The sequence below is a fragment of the Diceros bicornis genome, chromosome 24 (genome assembly GCF_020826845.1).
Source record: "Diceros bicornis minor isolate mBicDic1 chromosome 24, mDicBic1.mat.cur, whole genome shotgun sequence".
NCBI lineage: Eukaryota > Metazoa > Chordata > Mammalia > Perissodactyla > Rhinocerotidae > Diceros > Diceros bicornis.
The window spans coordinates 50,039,507-50,066,391 of record NC_080763.1 but is presented as its reverse complement, the minus strand read 5'-3'; the positions used below and the strand labels follow the sequence as shown (position 1 = coordinate 50,066,391).

Genomic DNA, 26,885 nt, shown 5'->3' with positions numbered 1-26,885 from the left:
GAAAGACCCTATCTCCAGATATAGCCACATTCTGAAGTCCCAGGGGTCAGGGCTTCAATCTTGAATTGGCGGGACAAAATTCAGCCCAACACAAGGAGTTGGGTCCAGGAACACACACACACAGTAGCCTGTCCCCACGCACTCAGCTATCAATTACCTTGGTCCTTCAGGCTGCCTCCTACCCCGAGCCTTTGCCCATGCTGCTCCCTTCTCCTAGTGTTCCTTCCCTCTACACACTCGGCAAATCCTACACAGCCTTCTCTTAGCTTAGAGTTCCACGCCTCCTCCTCTGTCAGTCTTCCCTAATGCACCCAGCAGAATGCACCCACCCTACCCTGGGCCTGTGTCTGTGCCAGCCTCTCCCACTCAGTATCCATCTGCATCCCTCTCCCCAGGAGCCACACAGTCCTGCAGAGCAGGCTGGTCCCTCCCCCAGGCGTCCAGCTGTATTTGTCAGACTCCTGCTCTCCAGACCTGGGGACCCAGCCCAGGACCTGGCCTAAACGTGGGCTGGGGACTGGGTCGATGGTGGAGGTTGGTCACTGCATCAGCATGGCTTGGGGTTGGTGACCCCACCTTGCCTTCCCTGGGCTCTTTTCACAGATGAGGGGCCAATGGCATCAGGTGACACAAAAACAGACCTAGGAGGGCACAGAGCACAGGCCCAGTAGACACGCCAGCTCTCAGGCAGCTGGCTCTCGGCTCCTTGAGCGCATCCTCATCCAGGAGTCAGTCAGTTACTGTCCCCCTGCTCGCTGCCCCACCCCTCCATGGCAAGCTGCCCCGTGGGACAAGGATGCTCACCGCCCCATTGACCTCCGCCTCAGGCAAAGGCTTGCACAGGAGCACTCATCACGTGGACCACCATTGCTCTGTTCCTCCGCCCTGAGAGTGGTACGTTTCAGAAAACACGTGCTCCTTCGGCCTTGAACCCAGAGCAGAGAAGGCCCAGCCAAACTGCAGCAGACACGGCAGTGAGAGAGAAATAAGCACACGAGGCTGCAGCCCCCTCATCTGGGGTGTTTGTTATCCTCCAGGAATTGAGAGACCAGGGCAAAGGCACACATGAAGCACATGATCCTGCAAACAGTGACGCAAGGACACTGTGATAAGTGCTGTGAGGGGAAAGTGTGTGGCTGTGAGGACACTGTCGCAGAGCTGGCTGATACAGTCATCATCAAATGTTCCTACTTGGGGTAAACTCGAGAACAAGCGTCCAATGTAACAACCACACTGGATGTGCACATTGTGTTTTGACTTGACAGAGTTTTCAGAGACTGTTAAGGTTCTCAAGAGAAACAGAACTGTTAGGAGAAGGATGAAGATAGACAGGTGATGCTGATGAAGATAACAAACAGGCAAAGAGACGCAGACATAGCCATAGCTACAGCTGCACCTAGATACACATACAGACACAGACGTAGACGATAGGGAGGGTTCTTTCAAGGAACTGGATCACGTGCTTCTAGGGGGGTTGGCTGGCAAGTCGGAAATCTGTAGGGCAGGCCAGCAAGCAAAACCTCAGGCAGGAGCTGAGGCTGCAGTCTTGAGGCAGAATTTCTTCTCCTCCAGGAAACTTTGGTTTTTGTTCTCAAGGGCTTCAACTGATTGCATGAGGCCCACCCACATTAAGGAGGGTAATCTCCTTTACTTACAGCCCACTAGCATAGATGCTAACCACATCTACAAAATACCTTCACAGCAACCAAAATACCTTCACACCTAGACTAGCATCTGATGGACCAGCCCAGACGGGGGGCAAGTGAGATTGAGCATCACAGGGACCTCCTCTCACTTTGTGTTTACAACACCCTGAGAGGCTGAGGTCACTGTCACAATCTTACCATTGAAGAAACTGAAGGCTTGGAGAGGCTATGGGAATCTACGTAGGAGGGGGCGGTAGTGTCAGGGCTTGTACCCATGTCTTCTGAGCCCAAAGCTCATGTTCTTCCCACTGCCTCTGAGAGACCCCAGGACACGTTCCTGATCTGATTCCTGCCCTCAGGGACAAGCCACCTGAGGCGGTCCCTCAATAAGGGAGATTTTGGAGACAACAGAACCCTGAAGGATCTGTGAAGATGACGTGCACTCCTCTACTGGACACCTATTGACCACAGGGCCCTCGGCCATCGTCGCCACACATGGAGCTCCCACGCTGAGGAGACAGACGTGATCTCTTACCTCCAGAAATTGAGAGACCAGGGCAAAGGCAGACATGAAGCACATGATCCCACAAACAGTGATGCAAGGACACTGTGATAAGCGCTGTGAGGGGAAAGTGTGTGGCTGTGAGGACACACAAGAGAAGTGGCTGAGGGAAGCTGTCCCGGGGAGTGCCCTGACCCAGAGCCCTGGAGGAACGGGGTGGCCAGCCTCTCTCAGGGCTGCTCCTCAACACCTGGTCTTCCGCCCCACCACGGTCACAGAACTTCCTCAACCCAGGATAAGTGGGGCCATGGGGAGAAGACATTTGCGACATGTTAGAGGACAGGTTTTAACATGGTGATCACGACTCTCATATAGACAGATAATGAACACATTACAAAGATTTCATTTAACTCATCAATTAAGGAGTTATAACCAGTTCAAAGTAGAGTTCAAAGTCCCTCATTGATATAGTGGAATCAAGAAAGCTAAAAAGAGTTTATCAACAGATGCATTTTCGAATGCACCTGGCTTTCTCCACAGAAGGCAGGGAAGAATCAACCATCCTTCTGGAGGACAGAATTCCCATGGCCTTCGATTCTCTACAACTTACAGAGTTGTAAAAGAGCTCAAAGGCAATGGAGTGTGCGGAGCCCTCGCTGAGTCTGGTAACCTGGAGGTGGGGTGCAAGACAGTGCCATGCTTCCCACTGAAGACTGAAGAAGTCATCTTTGGTCCAATAGATGTCTCACAAAAGATATCCAAATAGCCTTAAACATAGTAAAAGGATGCTGAATCACACTAGTTACAAGGGAAATGAAAATGAAAAGCCACATGAGAGAAAGCAGTTCTGATTTTTATGGGGGGGAGTAGCTTGTACCAGACGAACCCCTGCAGACAGCATCATAAGGTCTGGAAAAACTGCTCAAAACAACAATAGTTTGAAGGCACTGGAGAATGGCCAGAGCAAGCAGACACTGGAGAAGATCAACCCTCAAAAGGTCTGTCTGCGGGTGCCTCCCAGGCCATGCCACAGGTGCAAGGGGAACACAGCAGACATGGCACCATCCCAGCCAGAGGGCTCAGGTCATGGGATTCAGGGCTGCATTTCAAGAGCAGCTGGAAATGGAGGGGAGATGTCCATAAGAGGAGGGACATCGGAGAGGAACCCCACAATGTACATGGAATCACTACTCCATCCTGGGCTGATCTCTCAACTGTGCGTGTGTAGGGGAAACTCCAAAGGACCCAGCGAGAAACACTGGCTGGGAGGTTGAAAGACCTGAGATTTCAGGTCTGGCCAACCACACGGCAGATGGACGTGGAGTCTGAGTCCAGTCAAGCTAACTGCCTCTGACATGAAAACCAATACTTTTCTAGGAAGAGGGCCTAACATGGAAGCAGGGAAACGTCCTCCCCCCTACAAGAGCAAGCCCTCTCCTGACCATGAAGGAGGAGAGGAGGAATAGGCTGACACCTGCGAGGGGAGGCCCGGTTCAGGCCCCTTGAGAGGAGCGAGCTGTCTGCTGGGGGGGTGTGGCAAGCCCCAGGAGGTGTCTCTCTCTCTCGTCTCTCCCTCCCTCTGGTCTCCTACAGCGTGGCTGGTCCTCCTGACAAGCAGACCACCTGCAGCCAGGGAGCCAGGAGGCCAGAGTCTGCCCGACGGCGGGATGATGGAGAAGGTGCAGGACGTCGGCACCGCTAGGGGGCCCGAGGCACCCACAGCCTGAGGGACGAGTCCCAAGGACGCACCTGGGAGGGGCTGAAGGAGTCGATCCCAGAGCGATCATCTGAGCAGACCACACCGGGTCTCCCCTTCTGGAAGACAACACACTCCAGCTATCGTGGGTGGACACCAGGGACAGGTCATCCTTTACCTGAGCTCTTTCACTGTTTCTAGAATATTCTCTCACTGTGGGCACAGTGGAGTCAGAAGGAGACGATTCCTGCGTTGTTTCCAGGTGAACTTGCGGGTGAAGTGTGATGGACCCCCAGGGTACTACTCACTCCCACACCTCCAGGGATGACTCTGGTGAACATGGAAGGTACTGGAAGGCCTGGGCCGAGGATCTCACAGGGAAGCCCCTGTGGGGCAGGTCCCCAAGACAACTGTGCAGGCTGGAGACCAGAGGATTCCCTCTACCTGTGTCGACCACACCTGCTCAGCCCAAAAGGCCCGAATTGGCAGAGGCTGTTCTGAGATCCAAGGACGGCGGGCGAGGCCGAGAAACTGGGTCAGGACACAGCACGTTGCTTTGCACCTGTTTCTGGAAAGAGAGCCTGGGGGCTCAGGAGGGGGACGTGCATGCCCAGCACACCCGAGGTCACAGCAGAAAGCTGCAAAGATCTCAATTACACGGGAGGGGCCTTAAGGTTTGTACATATTTAATAGCACAAGATAAGCCTGTGTTTCTGTTGTTACTCAAAATCCCCTCAACTCCCTCTCAGGCAGAACAGGGCCTGGTTTCTGGGTGCTCATGAGGATCGTGGCCACAGCCAGGGTTATCCCACTGGCCCCAGACTGGGTGTGTTGCCTGGGGTCACTTTCAAAGTATGGAGCCTGCTGCCCACCCCACACCGCAACACGTGCACACGGTGTCTGTAGGGGTCTCTCCAGGAGGGGCCGGGACCCACTGGAGATTTATGCTGCCGGCTGATCATCACGGATTCACATGCAGAAGGTGCTGGTTTAGGGATTGTGCTGAGAGACTGAACGCACAGACAGCAGCCAGACAGAACATGAACACAGAGCCTGGACCACAATCTGCAGCCACAGCCCAGGACGCCAACCCCTCACTGCAGGGACAGCCAGGGCAGCGGCCTGCTCTCTGCACTCAGACCTGCAGGGAGTCAGACCTCTATCTCCAAAGACAGCCCAGGGAGTGAACAACCATCCCATATGGTTACCCCAAACCTCCGGGCCTTGATCTGTAACTGTCGGCTTCCCTAATGTTTGTCCCCACTTCCGACTTAAGACTGACAGGAGAAAGACAAATGCGCTCCCTAAGCAATCACGGGACACCCTGTTTCCCCAGGCCCCCAACAGATGCCCCCGAGTTCCCCCTGTTCCTATAAAGAAGCTTTCTATGCATAGAAAATATTTTAACATATGAACATCTAGATTATGTGATTTGTATTACATGTACACGTTATAGACCCGTATATGGATATATTATATGCACATGGTAACAAATTATCACATGTGCATATAACAACACTACAAAGGCTCCCACGCTCCCTCCTGCACCGACTGCCTGGCTGCAGCACCTCCGACTATACTCAGCCTTTGATTTTCCCGTTTGCGTGGTCTTCATTCCCACACGTTTGTGGAGAAGTGAGGACTTGTGACAAGAGCTCACAATCACGGTCACAAACAGTCACACATATGTATTGGGACCTGGACACAACAGGGACAAAGGGGAAGCTGGCGAGCGTCCAGTGTAAGGCAGAGCGGGGCATGGGTGGGGAGGTGTGTCGTCTGCGGAAAGGAGCAAAGAAGGGGTGGCCAAGGGCCCCCAGGACCCCCCAGAGCAGCAAGGTGAGCAAGGAGCACCCTCCCACCTACTGCAGCCCCAGGCCTGGGGAGCCGGACGTTGACGGAGGCCCTGCCCACGTGTCCTCATCCTCATGGACCCGTCACACGGCTGAGCCTGCATACACCCCACACGGGCACACTGAACCATGCCACAAAGAGAATTGGGGCGTTTCCTTGAGATTTCGAGTGAGTGGCCTGCCAGGGGTCCTTGGCGAGGTGCAGGTGGGTTTGAGCAGCCTCCTGCAGCAGCAAACGTCATGTGATACCCGGGACCCCAACCTGGGCGCCTGGGGAAGCCAGCGATGGTTCCTCCTGACCACGCTCCCCCAGCTCCCCTCACGATTTTATATGGTTTGGTCTGTGTGGCATCAGTCCCACCTGAAATGCCTGCAGGGGTTTTGTTTCCAGGATCCAACCAGGACTTGCACAGCAATAGGTGAAAAGTACTTCCGGCAAGCAGACCTCAAAGGTGGAACTGGCATCGCTTACCTGCCCTGCTGGTTATGGGGGCAGCAGCGATGGAGCCACAGCGGGAATGACACACTGGTGGCCTGAGGTGCACGGTGGCCCATCCGGCTCTTAGGTGGTCTCTGCACCTGCCTGGAATGAGGTGCTGAATGGAGGCAAGGCTGGGAGCCAGGCGCTGTCAAGACAGGTGAGGTGAGGCTAGGAATGAGCAATGCTGGGCCATGGCCTGGGGTGTCCTCTTCCCGCTGCTCTGGAGGGCCTGCAGCAATGGATGAGCCTCGCCTCTGACATCCCAGTTCAGGACCACGCCATGGGAAAGTGTTCTATAAACGCCTTCAAAGCATCTCTTTTCTCTCGTAACCACAGGGCAAATGGTCCTGAAAGCCAGACTCCAGTACGACAGTTCGCAAAATTTCAGCACAAAGTAAATTCACAGCCTAACCTACTTTCTCATGTGAAAGGGTTTGTCTGGAAAGAATGGGACCTTCAGAGCCAAATGGGGACAGGTGTGTGGATTCTGTTAAAGCCCAGTGGCTTGAACATCCACATCGCGTGGTCACGCCTCTCCAGCTACAGTGGCCCACCATCCACCGAGGTCCAGGGACAGCCCGGCCTGGTGCCTAAGAATCCTGTCATGATCCCAAGAGTGACTGATCTTCCTCGACACCAGCCCCACCACCATAACCCCCGCAGACAGCATGGGAACCAGGAGGGGCACAAGCACCCCAGGTCAATGCACAATGTGACGACTTGTCTTGCTAGATCCCTGGGCTTAGAGGGGGCAGTGGGCTCTATGCACCTAACACCCACTCGCCAAGACACTGCCAGGAGTCTTGCCAAACTCATCAACATTGGTGATGATGAAGAAATGAAAAACATAAGAAAAGTTAATATATTGAGGAATATGAGGAAGCCATTTGGTTTAAAACCAATTCGGCCTGACCTTGTTCTTCCAGAAAGGCCTGACGTGGCCTGTGGAGCATGCATTGTACATCTGCTGTAAGCATTTACCTGTCCCAAAGGTGAAGATGATGCTCTTAAAGATATCCTCCCCATATCAGCATTTCTCCCCAGAAACTAAGGATTCATGACTGGCCTATGTGCTCATCTGGTGTCCGCTGACCGGCTGTGCTATGAAGGCATTTTGTGACTGTTGTAAAAGAGACATTCCTGTCATATATGATGTATGTTCCTTGTTCCAAGACGGTATATAACTACACTGTACACCCACCTTCTTTGGAGGAGCTTCTTCCTTGTTAAAGGTCGTTCTCCCAGGCTATATCGTCTTCTGATTGGCTCAGATAATAAACTCACTCAAGTTTTAATTTATAGATTGATTATGGATTATTTGTGTCAGCATTTCACTGACCAGAAACTACGTAGATGAATGTGCTTCTTAGGCAACCATAGTGACACTCACAGCTTATAGAGCCGGTGACCAATTGCTCGTGTTATGACTCGAGGGTGGCCTGCCTTACATGGGAGAGATGGCAGAACTGTGTGGGCACAGTGGAGAGGAAGCCGGGCCGGAGGAGCCGGGAGTGTGCTGTGGATTTATCATGAACTCCTCCTGGGAGCGACCAGAGGGCACTCCCTTCATCAAGGTTGTGGCCAGTGACATTTGGCAAAGTGGCCACAGCAACATTTCCAGGACCATGGGATCTTCTATCACCTGGCCCTGCCGCATGCTGAGGCAGGGTTCACTTCCCTCCCTGGAACCCAGGGCCTGTGAGACCCCCTCCATGGAGATGGGGCTGCAGAGGGGCTGCTGCTGGATCCCTGAGAGCAGGAGCTAAGGAGACAGGGCTTCTCCTGGGAATCAGGCCCAGGCCCTGAGCAGCAATCCAGTTATGTGAAGGGGCAGTGCTGGGGAATCCCTGCAGAGAGGCCCATGGAGACAGAGGGGACCATGGGCGCCCGCCCAGCCCAGGTGCCGGACTCCAGGCGGAGCCTTCCAGCCCCTCGCTGATGTAAGTGGAGCAGAGAGGAGTGCCCCTCACCCACAGAGCCTGGCACCACCTGCAGGCCACCAACACCCCAACAAACTCAGCGGGCTAGCTGTGTAAGCCTCTCCCTTTGTGGGGGCCCACTGCACACCCATGAGCCACCAGACCAGGGTTTGGGACTTGGACGTGGCTGCTGCTCTGAGAAAACCCCCAATTGTGGCAAGTGGTGGGAGAACTTGAGAGCGGGAAGGTGAAGGGACCCGGGGGAGACTGTTGGAGGATGTGGGGTGGCTCTGGGGACACCGAGGCCAAAGGATGATGCAAAGACCAGGGGGTGGGAGGGCCTGCTCCCCTCCTATGTCTGAGGGCACCTCCTAGAAGGTTTCCTTCCTACTTCCTTGGACTCTGCTCCCAGCCCACCTGAAGGGGCCACAGCACAAGCCCCTGTCCACCGACCACTTGGAAGGAGCCAGGCCGGACAGCCCCCAGTCACCTTCTTGGCCCCTGGCAATTCTGGAGTGGAAGCCACGGTGCCTCCCAGGGGTCCCCAATCGAAAGCCCAACGTGGAAGATACAGGGCAGCCCAGGGGTGGACACAGGGCCTGGAGTGAGCCGCGGCACTCCAAGACACGAGACAGTGAGCGTCCGTGTCCCCTCCTACACAGGACGGCTGGGTCTCGGCTCCCACACGGGAGGACAGGGACTGCACATTGTCTCTCAGATGGAGGAGCACGTTCGGGCCCCAGTGACCACCGTGAACTCTGTCCTTGCACCTCAGAGTTCTGTCCATTCCCCGGAGGACAGCTGTGGCTGGGAGAATAGCTTCCCTCTGACCCCGGGTGTTACACCATCCTTCTGTTAGAGATCTGAGCCCTGGATGGAGCCAGAGAGGGAAGGAGGGAAGAAGCAGGGACCCAGAGGAAGACAGCTTTCTACTCGGGGGGCCATCCTGGTGGGTGGACAGGACGAGGCCCTGGGCTATGTTGCGGGCTGTGAGCAGGACAGCCTGTGTCCACACTGCACGCTGACCCGGGCAAGGAGAGGTGCCCACTGGGGCTTGGGGGACCAGAGGCCTCAGGTGAGAGGCCCATCAGGTGGGTCAAGTGGGCATAATCCCTGTGGGAGGCAGAGAGCAAAGAGAAGCACAAGAGGCTGGGCTTCCGGCACTCTCCCCTGGGTCCCTGGCACCCGCCACACCCCACTCCCACGCACCCACGTGAGGCAGCCTCGGCCACGTATCAACTCCTCCCAGGCCCTCTGAGACACAAACCACCAGAAGAAAAAGGAACTTCAGGAAGCAAGAGGTAGCCCCTGGTTTCAATCCCATTTTTAGTCTTTGCGGGGCTGTCGGGAGGGAGTTCACACCTCCGAGGACCAGCTATGAACTCCAAGGAGCCGGGCAGTGGGCACAGAACACGGCGCCACAAGGAGCCACACGTGCCTGGGGCCAGAGCACAGAGGGGGCGGGGGCTCGTCAGAGACCCAGACTGGACTGCGGGGGATCCGTACTCATGGCCCACACCCTTGGTGAGTGGGGTCCCCACGGAGGAGGGGGAGGGAGTGAACTGGGGACAGTGGAACCAGCCGCAGGAGCTGAGGGGAGACCAGACCCTCAGGGACGTCACAGAGGATCTCGAGCAGCTCAGCCAGCAAGGGGGAAGGCAGGCTGCCCACAGGCCACAGCGCCAACCCAGACCCAGCACCAGGGAGCCATGGGCGGGGGCATGCCCATGCCAACAGAGCTGGATCTACCAGAGACAGACGGAGTTTGGCTGGGCTGAAGTACCCAGGGACTTCGAGGAACGTGATGGGCTGGGAGGCCAGCAGCCTGAGGGTTGGACTTGGCCAGCTGTGCTGAGGGCAGGGCCGGGCAGGAGCTGAGCTGCTGCAGGACAGATGCCAGGATGGACAGATGGGTTTGAGCACAGGACACAGGGAGGGGTCTGGATCAGGACAGGTGAGGAAGAGGACCCCCAGGTGGCCTAAGGATCCTCCTGTCCAGTCCAATGGACACAGCTCGAGCCCCAGGGCAGGGTCAGTGGTGGTGGCCATGGGTCCTGGGCTCCGACCAAGGCCAAGGGCAGCAGGTGAGCCAGGAGCAGAGCAGGGGGGCAGCGTGGGCTCCCGTGTGCTCAGAACTCAGACAGCACAGGGCTGAGCAGGAGCTCAGTGGGCTGTGGGAGGGGCGTCGGGAGCCAGGCAGTGAGGGTCAGGAGCAGGAGCCAGGGCTCCAGGGGCTGCGAGCTGGTGGGCACAGGGCAGCTGACCTGGCAGCTGCAGGGAGCAAGGTCCAGAGGGGACTTCCAGACAGGTCTTCCGAGGGTGTTGCAGGGCGAGGAGGGGATGAGGCCCAGCTGGGGCCAGGAGCTCATCTGGGAAGGGATTAGGCCAGGGGAGGGCCTCTGAAAGGGGAGAGCTGACCAGAGAGAGTGTGGGCACCTGATGGCTCCAGGAGAGAAAGCCCAGCGCTGGGAAATGAATGAGACCAAGAAGAGTGCAACCCTGGGCTGTGGGCTCCAGGACAGGCAGGAAGGGCAGAGGCAGCCCTGGGGAGACCCAGCAGTCCTGGGCTGAGCTCAGGGACCTGTGGGAGGGGGGATCGTAGGGCAGGGAGGGGTAGGGAGCTGCTGTGGATCAGGAGCTCCAGGGATGAGGGGCAGAGCAACTACAGATGAGCAGGGCAGGTAGGAGGACCCGCGGAGCAGGCAGAGCAGCTATAGGTGAGCCGGGGTAGGTGGAGGGCAGGAAGGGCAGGAGGCTGCCCTGGAACTCCAAGAGGGCTGGCAGAGCTTGGGAGGTAAGCAGTGACAGGTGGAGGGCAAGAGGGGCAGGGGGCTGCCTAGAAGCTCAGGGAAGAGGGTCAGTGGGCCTTAGATAAACGGCGCCCAGGACAGGCGGAGCTGAGCAGGTACAGGGATCAGGGCCAGCTGGGGTTCAGGGGGCTCAGGTGTCCTCCCTGTACAGGGAGGAGAGTGTGAGCTGGTTGAGGGGCCAGGTGATGGTGAGTTCTGATGGAGGGGTACACTGGGATCGAAGTTCCCTGAGGCTGAAGTGGCAGGGGGGCACCCCTGATGGGACGAGACGTGGTGCAGTTCTTGGGTCCAGGAGCACCAGCTCTGTACCAAGGCCCTGTGGAGGCGTAGGTAGAAGAGCTAGACACGCAGAAGCAGTGCGGGGTGGCACAGGGCAGTGGACCTGGTGGAGGGAAAAGACAGCATTCATTTGGGGCCTGACCCTGGGCTGCCAGCCTGGGGAAAGTTCGGGCAGGGCCCTGGGGCTGAGCAGACAGGAGTCAGGGACACAGGGGACAGGCCTGGCCCAGGTGTGTGGGTAGAGGGTGCACCCCGATCCACACTGGGGCCTGGGGATGCTGGCACCCAGGGGAGAAGAGGGCCGAGGGCCACGCACGGCTCCCACCCAACATGAGGGGCAGGCTGGGCTGGGGAAGGACTCTGGCTGGAGGAGGGCTCTGGAGTGAGGAAGGAGCTGGACAGGCCCAAGAGCAGGGATGGCGGAGGGCAGGGGGCTCTGGGAGAGAGGGACCGGAGGTGAGCTCAGGAAGCCATGCAAAGAGGACCTGAGGAGGGACAATGGGCCCAGAGGCAGATTTAGGAGCCTGGGCTGGGGGGCCTCAGGGACAGAGGGGAGTTGGAGAAGGAAACTCCCAGGGACGGGGTCCAGGACAGGGATGGGGTCCAGGGCAGAGACGGCATCCAGGGCAGGGACAGGGTGAGGGCAGGGACAGAGTTCAGGGCAGGGACAGGGTCCAGGGCAAGGACAGGGTCCAGGGCAGGGGCGGGGTCCAGGGCAGGGACGGGGTCCAGGGCAGGGACAGGGTCCAGGGCAGGGGCTGGGTCCAGGGCAGGGGCTGGGTCCAGGGCAGGGACGGGGTCCAGGGCAGGGACGGGGTTCAGGGCAAGGACGGGATCCAGGGCAGTGGCCAGGTTCAGGGCAGGGACAGGGTGAGGGCAGGGCCGGGGAGGAGGGCCCGTGGTGTCTTGGTTGCAGAGCTGACTCAGAAGACACAGGGTCTGGCAAGGAGAGACAAGTCACGACAAAGGCTCTGTGCTGAGGGGCCAGGAGGAGACACAGGTGGCGTGGGCAGAGGCCAACAGCACCCGAGAGGTGCCTGCTTGCCCAGGGCACGGCCAGGCTAGGACAACAGGACATTGGATTGTGGGATCAGCAGAAGCCAGCCAGTAGCAGTGGTATCAGGTCAGGTCTCGGACAGAGGGTTCAATCAGGCTGGCCACCCGTTGAAGGCCAGAGTGGGGACAAGTGGGCAGGGGCCCTGAAGGTGGTCATCCAGTGTTTATGCAGAGGCACCAGCCCTGGGGGATGGGGAACCACATGGGGCATCTAGTCTGCAGACTGCCTGGAAGCACGTTGGCGCTGGGGTCAGTGATGACCCAGGCCTGGGCACCTAACACTCTGCCCAGGCTCTCGCAGGGTGAAACCCTGGTGGTCTCACGGCCTCCTCTCTTGCAGCCTCCACCAAGGCCCCATCACTCTTCCCACTGGCCCCCTGCTGTGGGGACACATCTGGCCCCATGGTGGCCCTGGGCTGCCTGGTCTCCAGCTACATTCCAGAGCCAGTGACCGTGTCCTGGAACTCGGGCTCCCTGACCAGTGGCGTGCACACCTTCCCGCCCGTCCTGAGGTCCTCGGGGCTCTACACCCTCAGCAGCATCGTGAGCGTGCCTGCCAGCAGCTTGGAGAGCCAGACCTACACCTGCAACGTAGCCCACCCGGCCAGCAGCACCAAGGTGGACAAGAGAGTCGGTGAGAGGAGGGGCTGTATGGAGGGCGTTCCCTACGAGACAGGCCCGGGGTCAGCCCTCCTGCCTGGACCCCAGGGCAGCAGGGGAGGCCTCCCTAGCTCAGGGAGGGGTCCTCTGGGTGTTTCTGCCATGCCCAGGGTGGGGGCAGGCTGGACACCCCTAACCCAGCCCCTGGGCCCACAGAGGTGGGAGCTGGTCTCAGACCTGCCAAAACCTGGCCCTGACCTAAGCCCACACCAAGGCCATTGGTAACCCACAGTCTGCTCTCTCTGCAGTCGTAAGAGACCCGAAGTCCTGCAGCAAGTCTCCCGAATGCCCAGGTGAGTCAGCCGGGCCTGGCCCTCCACTCCCGGGAGGTGGCAGAGCACAGGCAGGGCCCGTGTGGGGATGAGCACCCAAGAAGAGGCTCGCCCAGGTGCTGACCACTCCCCCATGTCTCCCACCCCTGTTCTGGGAGGGCCTTTGGTCTTCATCTTCCCCCCGAAACCCAAAGACACCCTCATGATCTCCCGAAGGCCTGAGGTCACTTGCATGGTGGTAGACGTGAGCCATGAAGACCCCGATGTCCAGTTCACCTGGTACATGGATGCCACAGAGGTGAGCACGGCTGCAATGAAGATAAAGGAGGAGCAGTTCAACAGCACCTACCGCGTGGTCAGCGTCCTCCCCGTCCAGCACCAGGACTGGCTGAGTGGAAAGGCGTTCAAGTGTAAGGTCAACAACAGAGCCCTCCCGGCCCCCATTGAGAGGACCATCTCCAAGGCCAAAGGTGAGAGCAGGACAGAAGGGTGTGGGGAGGGTCCCCAGGGGCCGTGCAGGGAGTGACAATCTGTACCGATCCCTGTCCCCACAGGGCAGGCCCGGGAGCCACAGGTGTACATCCTGCCCCCACACCGGGACGAGCTGTCCAGGAACACGGTCAGCGTGACCTGCCTGGTCAAAGACTTCTACCCACCTGACATTGTTGTCGAGTGGCAGAGCGATGAGCATCCAGAGCCGGAGGGCAAGTACAGCACCACCCCGGCCCAGCGGGACAGCGACGGGTCCTACTTCCTGTACAGCAAGCTCTCAGTGGAGACGGACAGGTGGAAGCAGGGAGAAATGTTCACATGTGCGGTGATGCACGAGGCTCTCCACAATCACTATAGGCAGAGATCCATCTCCCAGTCTCCGGGTAAATAAGCCACATGCCCAGCATACTGGCGAGCCCTCCCTCCATCCCCGAAGGCTCTCAGGGTCCCACGAGGACAGCTGAGCCCCCACCCCTCTGTATACACCTCCCGGGCCCTCTGGCATGAAATAAAGCACCCAGCATGGTCCTGGGACCCTGCAACACTGTCATGGTTCTTTCCGAGGCAGAGCTCTGGTGTATGGCCAGGCCTGCTGGGGACAAGGCCGCCAAGCTCTGAGACCACAGTTGTCACCATTAGGGGAGAGAGTGGGTCTCACTGAGGCCAGACTCAGAGCCCTAGGCTGTGCAGGCCGCACAGGATTGCTGGAGGGGCTGCCTGAGGAGGGGAGGGGGTTTCACCCGAGGTGGCAGATCCTCTGGGCCTCCCTCCAGCAGCAGATGCTCGGGGCTGGAGTGTGGCCAGGGAACAGGAGAAGCCCCTCCAGAGCCCCTCAGGGAAATGTGTGCACAGGCTGTCCCTCCTCTGTAAGATCCCAAGCTGTGGGACAGTGGCCCGTCCTTGTCCCCCGGGGTTCCCTGTCCACTGGGTCACTTGAGAGGTCCACCCAGTGGCTCCGACCCATATGGGAGACTTGCCTGGCCCCTGGTAGGGGGACAGGCCCTGCTTTCCCCTCAGGCACTCCGAGATCAGGCCACCACCATCCCCCAGGTGATATGGCTCTGCCCGGCTTTGTCCTGCCGGGCCTGGCCTGTCCACTTGTGGGGACACTCACCCACGGATCCAAAGGTGTCGCTGAGCGCCCAAGGAAGGGACCATCCATGACACCCACATGGACAATGAGCCCACACTCACTGAAAACAAGCCCCTCTCACTGAGCTGTGCCAGCACACACACCACCTCCACACACATGCACGTGTGCACACGCACACACACAGCAGACCTTACACACTGGGGCTCCCACAGGGCAACCTGCACATTCCCAACAAAGCACGGAGCCCAGTCTCCTGACCCCTCACCGTGGACACCAGAGGGTCCCCACAGCCTCCAACACCCCGTGGGCTGCTCAGGCTTCATCCTCACACTGACCACACTAACCAGCTCTGACAACTGGCCCTCCTCTCCCCAGGGGTACGTACACCCCCACCCTGACACACAGAAATCCCCCCACACCCAGCTTGTGCCCAGCACTCCCACCACTCTGCACTGGGGACACACCCAACCCTGTCTCAGCCCCCTTCCCTGGGACAGGGTCCCCACTGTGGACAGGCTCTGCTGACCCTCCACCCTCTGGGCCTGGTCCCCTGGAGAGAGGAGGCGGGGCCTGAGCCTCTGTCCTGCAGGGGTCGGGGCGCCTTCTCCCCAGAGGGCCACAGCACAGTGCAGAGCAAAGGAGAGGGCTGTCCCCCACTGGCCAGGCTGAGATCTGGGTCAAGGGTGACTGGACGAGTCCTGGGGTCCCAGCTAGAGCAACAGGGGAGCTGAGGTTGGTGCCCAGAGATAGTCCTCAGGGCCTTGCTGGCCCAGCCCAGCTGGGGACTCCCACCTGCCCCATCCACCCTGCCCCAGAGGGAATCACCCCCCAAGGCCCTGCCAACCCTGCACCAGGCCTCCATGGGCAGGCACAGCACTGACCACCCCCTCCCTGTCCAGAGATGGTCCTGGACCAGAGCTGTGTCGAGACCCAAGAGGGAGAGCTGGACGGGCTGTGGACCACCATCTCCATCTTCATCACACTCTTCCTGCTCAGTGTGGGCTACAGCGCCACCGTCACCCTCTTCAAGGTGGGCCAGGCCCTCCCCACATCGTCCCCTAGCTCTCACCATGCTGTCAGCACACTGTCTTCACCATGTCCCTCAATGTCCCCGTGCTATCCCCTCATCTCCCCACCATGTTTTCAGTGTTCCCACATCGTCCCCTTGCTGCCCATCACTGTCCCCTCACTTTCTCCACACTGTACCTACATTAACCCATCCCTGTCCCCAACAGACCACGGGCTGTCCTAACACTTTCACCACACTGTCCCGACTGTCCCCTCACTGTCGTCTCACTCCCTTTGCTATCCTGTCACTGTCCCCACCATGTCCCTTCCTTGTCCCCTTGCAGTCTCTACCATGTCCTCTTGCTGTCCCCTCTCTGTCCCCTCACTGCCCGCTCACTGTTCCATCACTGTCCCTATGCTATGCCCTGTCAGTCCACTGACTGTCGCCAGCAGCATGTCCCCACGTCGTCCCCAGCTGGACCCCCCACTGTCAGGCAGCCTCGGGTGCAGGGAGGGCAGGCCCTGGCAGGAGGCTGGCGTTGGGGTCCAGGCCATGCTCACCCGCTCGCCCGCCCGCTGCAGGTAAAGTGGATCTTCTCCTCGGTGGTGGAGCTGAAGCGGACCATCGTCCCCGACTACACGAACATGATCAGGCAAGGGCCCTAGGGCCACTCCTCCTGGGTGGGTGTGCAGGGTGTCCCAGACTTTGCACAGGATCCTAGTCCATCTGTACATGATGTTCAACATGCCCCTCAGACCTGCTCTTCTGCCTTCTGATCTCCCCCGACTTTAAACTACCGCACTCTGACCTCACGGCCCCTTTGGCCTGCACTTCACACTCTGGTCTCACAGCCACCTCATGCTGCATCCTGCCCCCTGAACCCCATTTGGAGAACCAAACGGACAGCAGTTGTAACCGCTAACTGAGCTGATGGACGCCCACCAGCCGCTCCACAGCAGCCACCAAGAAACACCACGGCCATGTGGATGCTAAGTCATCAAGGCCAAGCGTCCCTCACCAGGACTCCCCCAGGGTCGGCATGTGCGGTCACCCTGGAGGAGGTGGAGGGCCGATGTGCCCATGTCCATCTGGGCAGGGATGGGCCTTCATGAAAACTGCATCCACGCCGGGATTCAGGACACAGGGTTCCCAAGAGGAGACGCGTGGTTTCAGATCCTCGAGTGGAAACATCTGCTGCCAAGGCCAGGAGGACACGGGGCCGTCGTCCATCAACAGGGAAGCTTCCAGATGTGACCCTAACAGTCACTCAGCACGCCTCCACCCAGGGAGAGCACTCGGAGGAGGGCCTGGGCCCACGGCCACAGCAGGAGCCCTGGCAGGTGGGGGCGGCAGCACATGGCGAGGGGATGAGCATGCAGGCAGATGGCCTCCTGGAGCGGGGCCTGAGACACGTTCCGCAGGAACTCCAGGTTGCTCCATGACCCGGGGGTGGGAGACGAGACCACCAAGGAGAGAGCCCATGGCCTTGGGGAGCCAACCAGGTGGACCAAGGTCAGACCCCTGAACTCACCGGCCTGGGATTCGATTCCCCCCTTACATCGCTGAGTGAATGGCAAGTCTGCGTCTCTAGATGGGAAGGACACAGATGCACAAGGGAAGGAGAGGTGGACCCCCACACTGACTACTGGAGGACAATGCCCAGATAGATTGCTCAAAGGAAAGGCCACAGTTGTAGCTTCGGTAGCTTTTTCCTTCATTATAAATTTCTGAGGCCCATTGATTTTCTTTATTCTTACTTTGTTTAAAACAACAATAAAACATCCTTAAAAATTCCACACCTCACTGTGTGGATGCACCTCGTGAAATCTACAACCTGGCCAAGTCGCGCATCAGGGACACCCTCCACACCCTCCCAGCTGCAGAACCTTCCAGCCCATCCTCCCCTCCTGCCCTCAGCTCTCCTCCAGCCCCTGGGGTTCCATGGGTGAGGAAGGCAGCCCAGAAATGGGGCTATGAGGAGGGGCGAGGGGGCTGACGGGGCGTGGTGGAGAGCAGGACCAGCCTGGGGCCCTGGGGCAAGAGGAGCTTCCAGCACTGGCCGTGGCCAAAAGCAAGACCCCCATGCTATGTGTGTATGAGTCAGCATGGCTGCTGCAATGACCAGCCTGGGAAGCCTGAACAACAGACATTTGTTCTCTCACACGTCTGGAGGCTGCACCTCCCAGAGCAGGTGTCACCAGAGTGGGGTTCTGCTGAGGCCTCTCTCCTAGCTGTGTAGACGGCCTCTTCTCCCGGTGTCCTCGCCCCGGCCTCCCTCTGAGAGTGTCTGTGCCCTGATCCCTCTTCTTATAGGACAGGTAGTCACACTGGATTAGGGCCCAGCCTACTGACCCCATTTTAACTTACTACACATTGAAAGACTCTATCTCCAGATATAGCAATATTCAGAAGTCCTGGGGGTCACGGCTTCAAGATTTGATATTGGGGAACACAATTCAGCCCAAAACAGGAAAATTAGGTCCAGGAACACACACACACAGTACCCTGACCCCACCCACTCAGGTATCAAATACCTCGGTCCCTCACACTGCCTCCTGACCTGAGTGTCTGCTCATGCTGTTCCCTTCCCCTAGTGTTCCTTCCCTCTACACACCCAGCAAATCCTACACAGCCTTCTCTTAGCTCTGAGCTCCACACCTCCTCCTCTGTCAGTCTTCCCTAATGCACCCAGAAGAACGCACCCCACCCTCCCCTGGCCTGTGTCTATGCCAGCCTCTCCCAGTCAGTATCCACCTGCGTCCATCTCCCCAGACGTGAAGTACATGAGCCTGCAAACAGTGACGTAAGGACACTGTGATAAGTGCTGTGAGGGAAAACTGTGGCGCTGTGAGGCCACACAACAGAAGGGACGGAGGGAAGCTGTCCCAGGGGAGTGCCCTGAACCAGAGCCCTGGAGGAACGGAGTGGCTGGCCTCCCTCGGGTCTGCTCCTCAATATCTGGTTCTCCTGCCCCCTCCCGGTCACAGAACTTCCTCAACCAGGATAACTGGGGCCATGGGGAGAAGACATTTGCGACATGTTGAAGGACAGGTTTTAACATGGTGATCACGACTCTCATATAGACAGATAATGAACACATATCAAAGACTATTTAACTCATTAATTAAGGGGTTATAAGCAGTTTAAAGTAGAGTTCAAAGTCCCTCACTGATATAGTGGAATCAAGAATGCTAAAAAGAGTTTATCAGCAGATGCATTTTTGAATGCACCTGGCTTTCTCCACAGGAGGCAGGGAAGAATCAACCATCCTTCCAGAATAGAGAATTCCCATCGCCTTTGATTCTCTACAACTTACAGAGTTGTAAAAGAGCTCAAAGACAATGGAGAGTGCGGAGCCCCCACTGAGTCGGGTAACCTGGAAGGGGGTATAAGACAGTGCCGTGCTTCCCACTGAAGACCGAAGAAGTCGTCTTTGGTCCACTTAGAGTCTTTCACAATATTTCCTAAACATACAACTGACAACATGTCCAGAACATAGAGGGAACTCCTGCAAATCAATTAGAAAAATTGCATAATTCAGTAGAGAAATAGGCAAGAGAATTGAACAGACACCTCACAAGAGATATCCAAAGAGCCATTAAACATAGGAAAAGGATGCTGAACCACACTCGTTACAAGGGGAATGAAAATGAAAAATCACATGAGAGAAAGCAGTTCCGATTCCCATAGTGGGGGAGCAGCTTGTACCAGATGAACCCCTGCAGACAGCATCACACACTCTGGAAACCTACTCAAAACAACAATGGCTGAAGGCGCTGGAGAATTGCCAAAGCTAAGCAGACACTGGAGGAGATTAGCCCTCGGAAGGTCTGTCTGCAGGTGCCCCCCAGGCCATGCCACAGGTGCAAGGGGAAGACAGCAGACACGGCACCATCCTGGCCGGAGGGCTCAGGTCATGGGATTCATGGCTGCATTTCAAGAGCCTCTGGAAATGAAGGGGCGATGTCCATAAGAGGAGGAACACCAAAGGGGAACCCCAAAATCTGCATGGAATCCCTGCTCAGTCCTGGGCTGATCCCTCAACTGTGCGTGTGTAGAGGAAACTCCAAAGGGCCCAGTGAGAAACACTGGCTGGGAGGTTGAAAGACCTGAAGAGATTTCAGCTCAGGCCAACCACATGGCAGATGGACATGGAGTCTGAGTCCAGTCAAGCTAACTGCCTCTGACATGAAAACCAATACTTTTCCAGGAAGAGGGCCTAACATGGAAGCAGGGAAACGTCCTGCCCCCTACAAGAGCAAGCCCTCTCCCGACCGAGAAAGAGGAGAGGAGAAGCAGGCTGAGACCTGCGAGGAAGGCCAAGTCCAGGCCCCTTGAGAGGAGCAGGCCATCTGTAGAGGGGGCCGGAAAGCCCCGGGCGGCCCTCAGCCCTGCACGGAGACAGCCAGGCCATGCCTTGGCCTTGGCACCACCTCGCTCTGGTCTCCTGCAGGCTGGCCAGGCGGCCAGTCCTCCTGACAAGCAGACCACCCACAGCCAGGGAGCCAGGAGGTCAGAGGCTGCCCGACAGTGGAGTGATGGGGCAGGTACAGGACACTGGCACAGCCAGGGGGCCCGGGGCACCCAGACTCTGAGGGACGAGTCCCGAAGACCCACCTGGACAGAAACTGAGGGCCCGGTCTGTTGGAGTTGATTCCGGGGCAAACGTCTGAGCAGACCTCACAAGGCCTCCCCTTCTGGAAGACAAACCACTCCAGCTATCGGGGGTGGACACCAGGGACAGGTCACCCCTTACCTGAGCTCCTTCAGTGTTTCTAGAATGTTCTCTTACTGTAGGCATGGTGGAGTCAGATGTAGACGATTCCTGTGTTGTTTTCAGGGGGGCCTGGGGAGGAAGTGTGATGGACCCCCAGGGTACCGCTCACCCCCACACCTCCAGGGAACACAGTGGTGAACATGGAAGGTACTGGAAGGCCTGGGCCAAGGCTCTCGCAGTGAAGCCCCTGTCCCCAAGACGACTGTGCAGGCTGGAGACCAGAGGATTTCCTCTACCTGTGTCGACCACACCCGCTCAGCGCAAAAGGACCAACCTGGCAGAGGCTGTTCTGAGATCCAAGGACGGCGGGCGAGGCTGAGAAACTGGGTCAGGACTCAGAAGTCGCTTTGCACCTGTTGCTGGAAAGAGAGCGTGTGGCTCAGGAGGGGGACGTGCATGCCCAGCACACCTGGGGTCACAGCAGAAAGCTGCAGAGATCTCAATTACCCAGGAGGCGCCTTAACGTTTACACATATTTATTAGCACAAGATAAGCCTTTGTTTCGTTCTTGCTCAAAACCCCCTCAACTCCCTCTCGGCCAGGACAGGGTCCGGTTTCTGGGTGCTGAAGAGGACCGTGGCCAAGCCCGGGTTACAGCACTGGCAACAGACTGGGTGTGTCGCCTGGGGGTCACTTTCAAAGTATGGACCCGCTGCCCACCCCACGCCCCCACACGTGCACACAGTGTCTACAGGGGTCTCTCCAGGAGGGGCCAGGACCCACTGGAGATTTATGCTGCCAGCTGATCCTCATGGATTCACATTCAGAAGATGCTGCTTAGGGATTGTGGTGAGACACTGAACACACAAATGGACAGCAGCCAGACCACCCATGAACACAGAGCCCTGACCACAACCTGCAGTAGCAGCCCTGGATGCCCACCCCTCACTGCGGGGACAGCCGGGGCAGCAGCCGGCTCTCTGCACTCAGACCTGCAGGGAGTCAGACCTCTATCTTCAGACTTAGCCCAGGGAGTGAAACCACCACCCCGTACAATCGGCCTGAACCTCCGGGCTTTGATCAGTAACTGACGGCTTCCCTAATGTTCGTCCCCACTTCCAGCTTAGGACTGACAGGAGAAAGCCAAATGTGCTCCCCAATCAATCAGGGGACACTCTGCTACCCCAGACCCCCATCAGGTGTCCTCGAGTACCCCATTTCATATAAAGAAGATTTCTACGCATAGAAAACATTTTAACATGAACGTATATATTACATGATATGTACTTACATGTACACGTTATAGACACATATACAGATATATTATATACACATAGTAACAACTAACACATGTACATGTAACAACACTACAAAGGCTCCCACGCTCCCTCCTGCCCCGACTGCCTGGCTGTAGCAGCTCCGACTATACTCAGCCTCTGCTTTTCCCGTTTGCATGGTCTTCGTTCCCATAGAGTTTACAGAGACGTGAGGACTTGTGACAAGAGCTCACAATCACGGTCACAAACAGTGACAAATACATCTTGGGACCTGGACACAATAGGGACAAAGGGGAAGCTGGCGAGAGTCCAGTGTAAGGCAGAGCGGGGCACGGGTGAGTAGGTAGGTCACCCGCGGAAACAAGCAGAGAAGGAGTGACACAGGGTTGCCACGACCCCCCAGAACAGGGAGATGAGCAGAGAGCGCCCTCCAGCTACTGCAGCCCGAGCCCTGGGGAGACAGCCCTTGACAGAGGCCCTGTCCGCGCCTCCTAACCCTCATGGACCCGTCACACAGCTGAGCCTGCATACACTCCACACAGGCACCCCGATACACGCCACAAAGAGAATCAGGGCGTTTCTTGAGATTTCGAGTGAGTGGCCTGCCAGGGGTCCTTGGTGAGGTGCAGGTGGGTTTGAGCAGCCTCCTGCAGCAGCAAACGTCATGTGCTTCCCCGGGACCCCCACCTGGGCGACTCGGGAAGTCAGCAATGGTTCCTCCTGACCACGCTCCCCCAGCTCCCCTCACGATTTTATATGGTTTGGTTTCCTGGGTGGCCTCAGTCCCGCCCGAAATTCCTGCCGGGGTTTTGTTTCCTAGATCTAACCAGGACTTGCACAGCAATAGGTGAAAAGTACTTCCGGCAAGCAGACCTCAAAGGTCGAACTGGCATTGCTTACCTGCCCTGCTGGTTATGAGGGCAGCAGCGATCGTGTTACAACGGGAATGAGACGCAGGTGGTCCGAGACACACGGTGGCCCATCGGGCTCTTAGGTGGTCTCTGCACCTGCCTGGAATGAGGTGCTGAATGGAGGCAAGGCTGGGGGCCAGGCACTGTCAAGACAGGTGAGGTGAGGCTGTGAATGAGCATTGCCAGGCCATGGCCCGGGGTGTCCTCTTCCCGCTGCTCTGGAGGTCCTGCAGCAATGGATGAGCCTCGCCTCTGACATCCCAGTTCAGGACCATGCCATGGGAAGGGCTTCTATGAATGCCTTCAAGGTATTTCTTTTCTCTCGTAACCTCAGGGCAAATGGTCCTGAAAGCCAGACTCCGGGTCCAGTATGACAGTTCGCAAAATTTCGGTACAAAGTAAATTCACAGCCTCACGCACTTTCTCATGTGAAAGGGTTTGTCTCAAAGAATAGGACCTTCAGAGCCAGATGGGGACATGTGCGTGGAATCTGATAAAGCCCAGTGGCTTGAACGCCCAAATCGCATGGTCACGTCCTCTTCAGCCACAGTGGCCCACCCCCAGAGAGGTCCAGGGACAGCTCGGCCTGGTGCCTGAGAATCCTATCATGATCCCAAGAGTGACTGAACTTCCTCGACACCAGCCCCACCACCACAACCCCCGCAGACAGCATGGGAACCAGGAGGGGCACCAAGCACCCCAGGTTAATGCACAACGTGACGACTTGTCTTGCCAGATCCTGGGCATAGACGGGCGCAGTGGGCTCTATGGGCCTAACACCCACTAGTGAGGACACACTCAGGGGTTTGTCAAACTCATCAACATTGGTGATGATGAAGAAATGAAAAACATAAGAAAATTTAACATATTGAGGAATATGAGGAAGCCATTTGGTTTAAAACCAGTTCAGCCCAACCTTGTTTTTCCATAAAGGCCTGACGTGGCCTGTGGAGCATTCATTGTACATCTGCTGTAAACATTTACAGTGACCCACAGCCAAGAATGATGCCCTTAAAGATATCCTCCCCATATCAGCATTTCTTCCCAGACACTAAGGATTCATTACTACCTACTGGGCTCATCTTATGACAACTGACCTACTGTGCTAATGAAGGATCCTGTGACTGTAGTAAAAGGGATATTCTTGTCATGTGTGATGTATGTTCCTTTTTCCAAGATGGTATATGACCATCATGTATACCTCACTTCTTTGGAGTGCTTCCTTCCTTGGGGAAGGTCACTCTCCCGGGTTATAGTCCTCAAAACTGGCTCATATAACAAACTCACCTCAATTTCATTTATAGATCGATTATGGATTATTTGCATTGGCATATTTGGCAGGATTTCAGAGAAACTCACATGAGACCACATGAAATCTACATTGAACTGGCATGCGGTACCAACAGGGACCCATTCTATGGCTCCCCACCCCGGGTTTACTGCATTCTTTGGGTGAACCCAGTGAATTTTCCTGAAACCTGGACCCCCTTATTTTAAGTCAATGGTCCAGAATATTATATGAGTGTTTCAAGCCTTAAGACTGGGTGTCTTATGGGGGGTACTGGTACATTTCCTAGATAAGAGAACTCTAGCGGGAATGTCCTAATCTGAGGTGCCTAGGCATAACTTTGGAATGAATGGGGCAGGATGATTTATTTCAATTCGGCTTTAAATTGTAAAGTATTGTGTCTATAAAGTCTCAACAAGTTGTTTGATAGAGAAATGAGAATCTGAACTTGTTCAGCTCCGAAGAGAAGCGACACCAGCTCTTTCCAGACGAAAGGCGTTCTCAGGTGACTGAGAACCTAGTGGAAGTGCCAGAGAATAAATCCTCATGACATGTAGTGGTCCCATAGGAAACTCCACTGTGATCATTCGTGTTCATTAATTAAAGGTTCATCCGATGATGTGCACATAAAGATCTGTCATCCAATGCTCTGAGTGCCCACAGCAGTTTGAGACTGCTAGCGGAAGGAACCGAGGCGTGTAAGAGGATGTTCAAGAACTTTTTAGGGAGTGACACTCACAAACAGCTCATTTCTGACCCACTACACTGTCCCTAGAAATTGTTCAGAGTTTACAGTAAAATGAAACTAAAATTAAAAAGGAAGTCAGGCTTCCAAGAGCCGACCAATTCCCAAACAGGCAGCCTCCTCTTGGAACTCCGATGACTTCATGCTGACACTTGTAAGAGCTTAAAGAAATGGTGATAACTGTCAATGGATGGCAAGATAACCGAGATAATTTAAAATTACAGTGGCCTCTTTGGGGCTCCTTTGAGCTTCTAAAACCTGTCTTTTTAGCACTAGGTCTAAGAGCCATGGAACAGAGAAATCTTTAATCCTTAGAGAGTCAACATTGTCACCTTCCAGGATAATTGCTGAAAAATTAAGGTTGTAGAAGCTGTAAATATTTACAAAGAACAGCAAAATCTTACTAATTTTGTTTTGTGTCCTGAGGGCTTGGCTTGATTATCATCAAGTTGGGGGCCCCAAATTATGGTCAGACAAAAATGCAGTTGCAACCCATTTTGCGGTCAGAGATGGTCAGACAGAAATGCGAGTTGCACTCCATTTGCTGCTTAGTGTCCCACCAAACTGCCACCAGCCTCAGGGGAATTACATTGGCCATTAGAAGGAACATTCCAAGTAGCTAAGATCATTTAAAAAGTCCACTTAAAAGCAAAGACTTCAAAATTCCAAAATAACCTTCTTGAAAGTTTCATTCCAAAAAGCTAATAAAAAATTAAGTTATAAGAGTGACTTAAAAAAAAAAAGTCTATTAGGGCATGGCTTTATAGATACCCCCATCATGTACCTTCGAAGGAAGGCTCAATTTGAGCCCTGCCTGGAGTTAACAAGACACTGAGAGATTTTCTGGAAAACTGCTACATTAAAGATTAATGTAGTTGTTCAATACTGCCAAGTATACTTACTGTTTGTCCTGGCTGAAACCTGATAATATATTTGAAATGATTTAGCAACTTGTCGTCAGAAATTTGGCCAAACTGGAAGCTGATAATCAGAGCCTGATAGGAATTATTTTTTACAGGCATTCTTCCCTAAATTAAAATAAAACTAAGCTCCCAGAGGGAAAGAAGCAATTAGGGATGATGCACTTGGACAGGTGGATCACCCTATAACGTCATTTGAGTTACACCCCAAATTCTGAGGAATTAAGAGCAAGCATCCTAAACTTACAAATCTTTGCAAAACTGGAAATGCAGCTCTAGAGGCAGTTCAGATTCCACCCACTTCCTTTATCTCAAAAAGCTTGTAAACCTCACTGTTAGGAACTGTTATCTAGCCCATCACCAGTGCCTGATACTGAAAGGGAAAGAAGAGAAAAATAGCTATAGAAGTGCTCTTGCCCAACATCCAGCATCTTAAGTGTCTTCTCCTGATATATTTCTAGAACAAGCTTAAAACAAAATTTGGATTCAACTATTCTTTCATAACTACTGATCTTTGTATTACTGTACCTAATTCATAGCAGTAATTTTAAAGCAATTGCTGTGGACTCTCTGTGTATATGTGACTATATATATGTTGTATATGTGCAATAGTTTTACCTCCGGAGGGTATAATTTCTAAAAGAGCTCAAGTTTATTAGCTTAAAGTAAACACTTGTATAAATGTAATGGAAACTAACCCAAATGTCTTTCAAGTTAGCGTGGTATAAAACAGTCTTTGGTAAATGAAGGCTTATTTAAGTTTGTTGGTTTGAATGAAACAAACATGTTTCCAGAGTTATTAGCATTAGGTATGATACAGACATGTTATCCTTCTTACGAAATTTGTCAGCAAAAAAACATTTAGAATAATAGCTGATTTTGCCTAATGTCTCATGACATTTTGGAGGCAATCTAAGTATAATTATTGGGAACAAGTAAACTAAACAGATGTGAAAAAGATAAAAGTGTTTGGGTGAAGGTTTTAACAATAGTTCTGTGTTAAATGTACTTAAAATAACTTCAAAACGTTGTGGTAACTTAAAACCTTAGAGTTTTGCTAAACTAAATGATAAAATTTATTGAGTATCTAGGTCATTTCCACATAATATAAAATCTTAGACATTAATTACTAGATGTAGATTTATCTACCTTTTGATTCTTATTTCAGAGAAAGTAGAAAAATAATTGGGTTTATTCATAAACATGTTTTGTGCCATGCTGATAAATTTTCCACAAGAAAGCACAGGTTTCTAGACAGT

At 55.1% G+C, this 26,885-nt stretch overlaps 1 gene segment (V, D, J or C); it reads left to right on the top strand.

Annotated features, from left to right (window-relative positions):
* Positions 1 to 9,348: 9,348 nt before the first annotated feature.
* The window catches only part of LOC131421168 (immunoglobulin heavy constant gamma 1-like), a 32,913-nt gene continuing 15,376 nt past the window's right edge, over positions 9,349 to 26,885 (top strand). Inside the window, 6 exon segments of the C gene segment in view lie at positions 9,349 to 9,621; positions 12,583 to 12,876; positions 13,151 to 13,196; positions 13,331 to 13,644; positions 13,729 to 14,049; positions 15,659 to 15,789. Coding sequence covers positions 9,606 to 9,621; positions 12,583 to 12,876; positions 13,151 to 13,196; positions 13,331 to 13,644; positions 13,729 to 14,049; positions 15,659 to 15,789 — 1,122 coding nt within the window.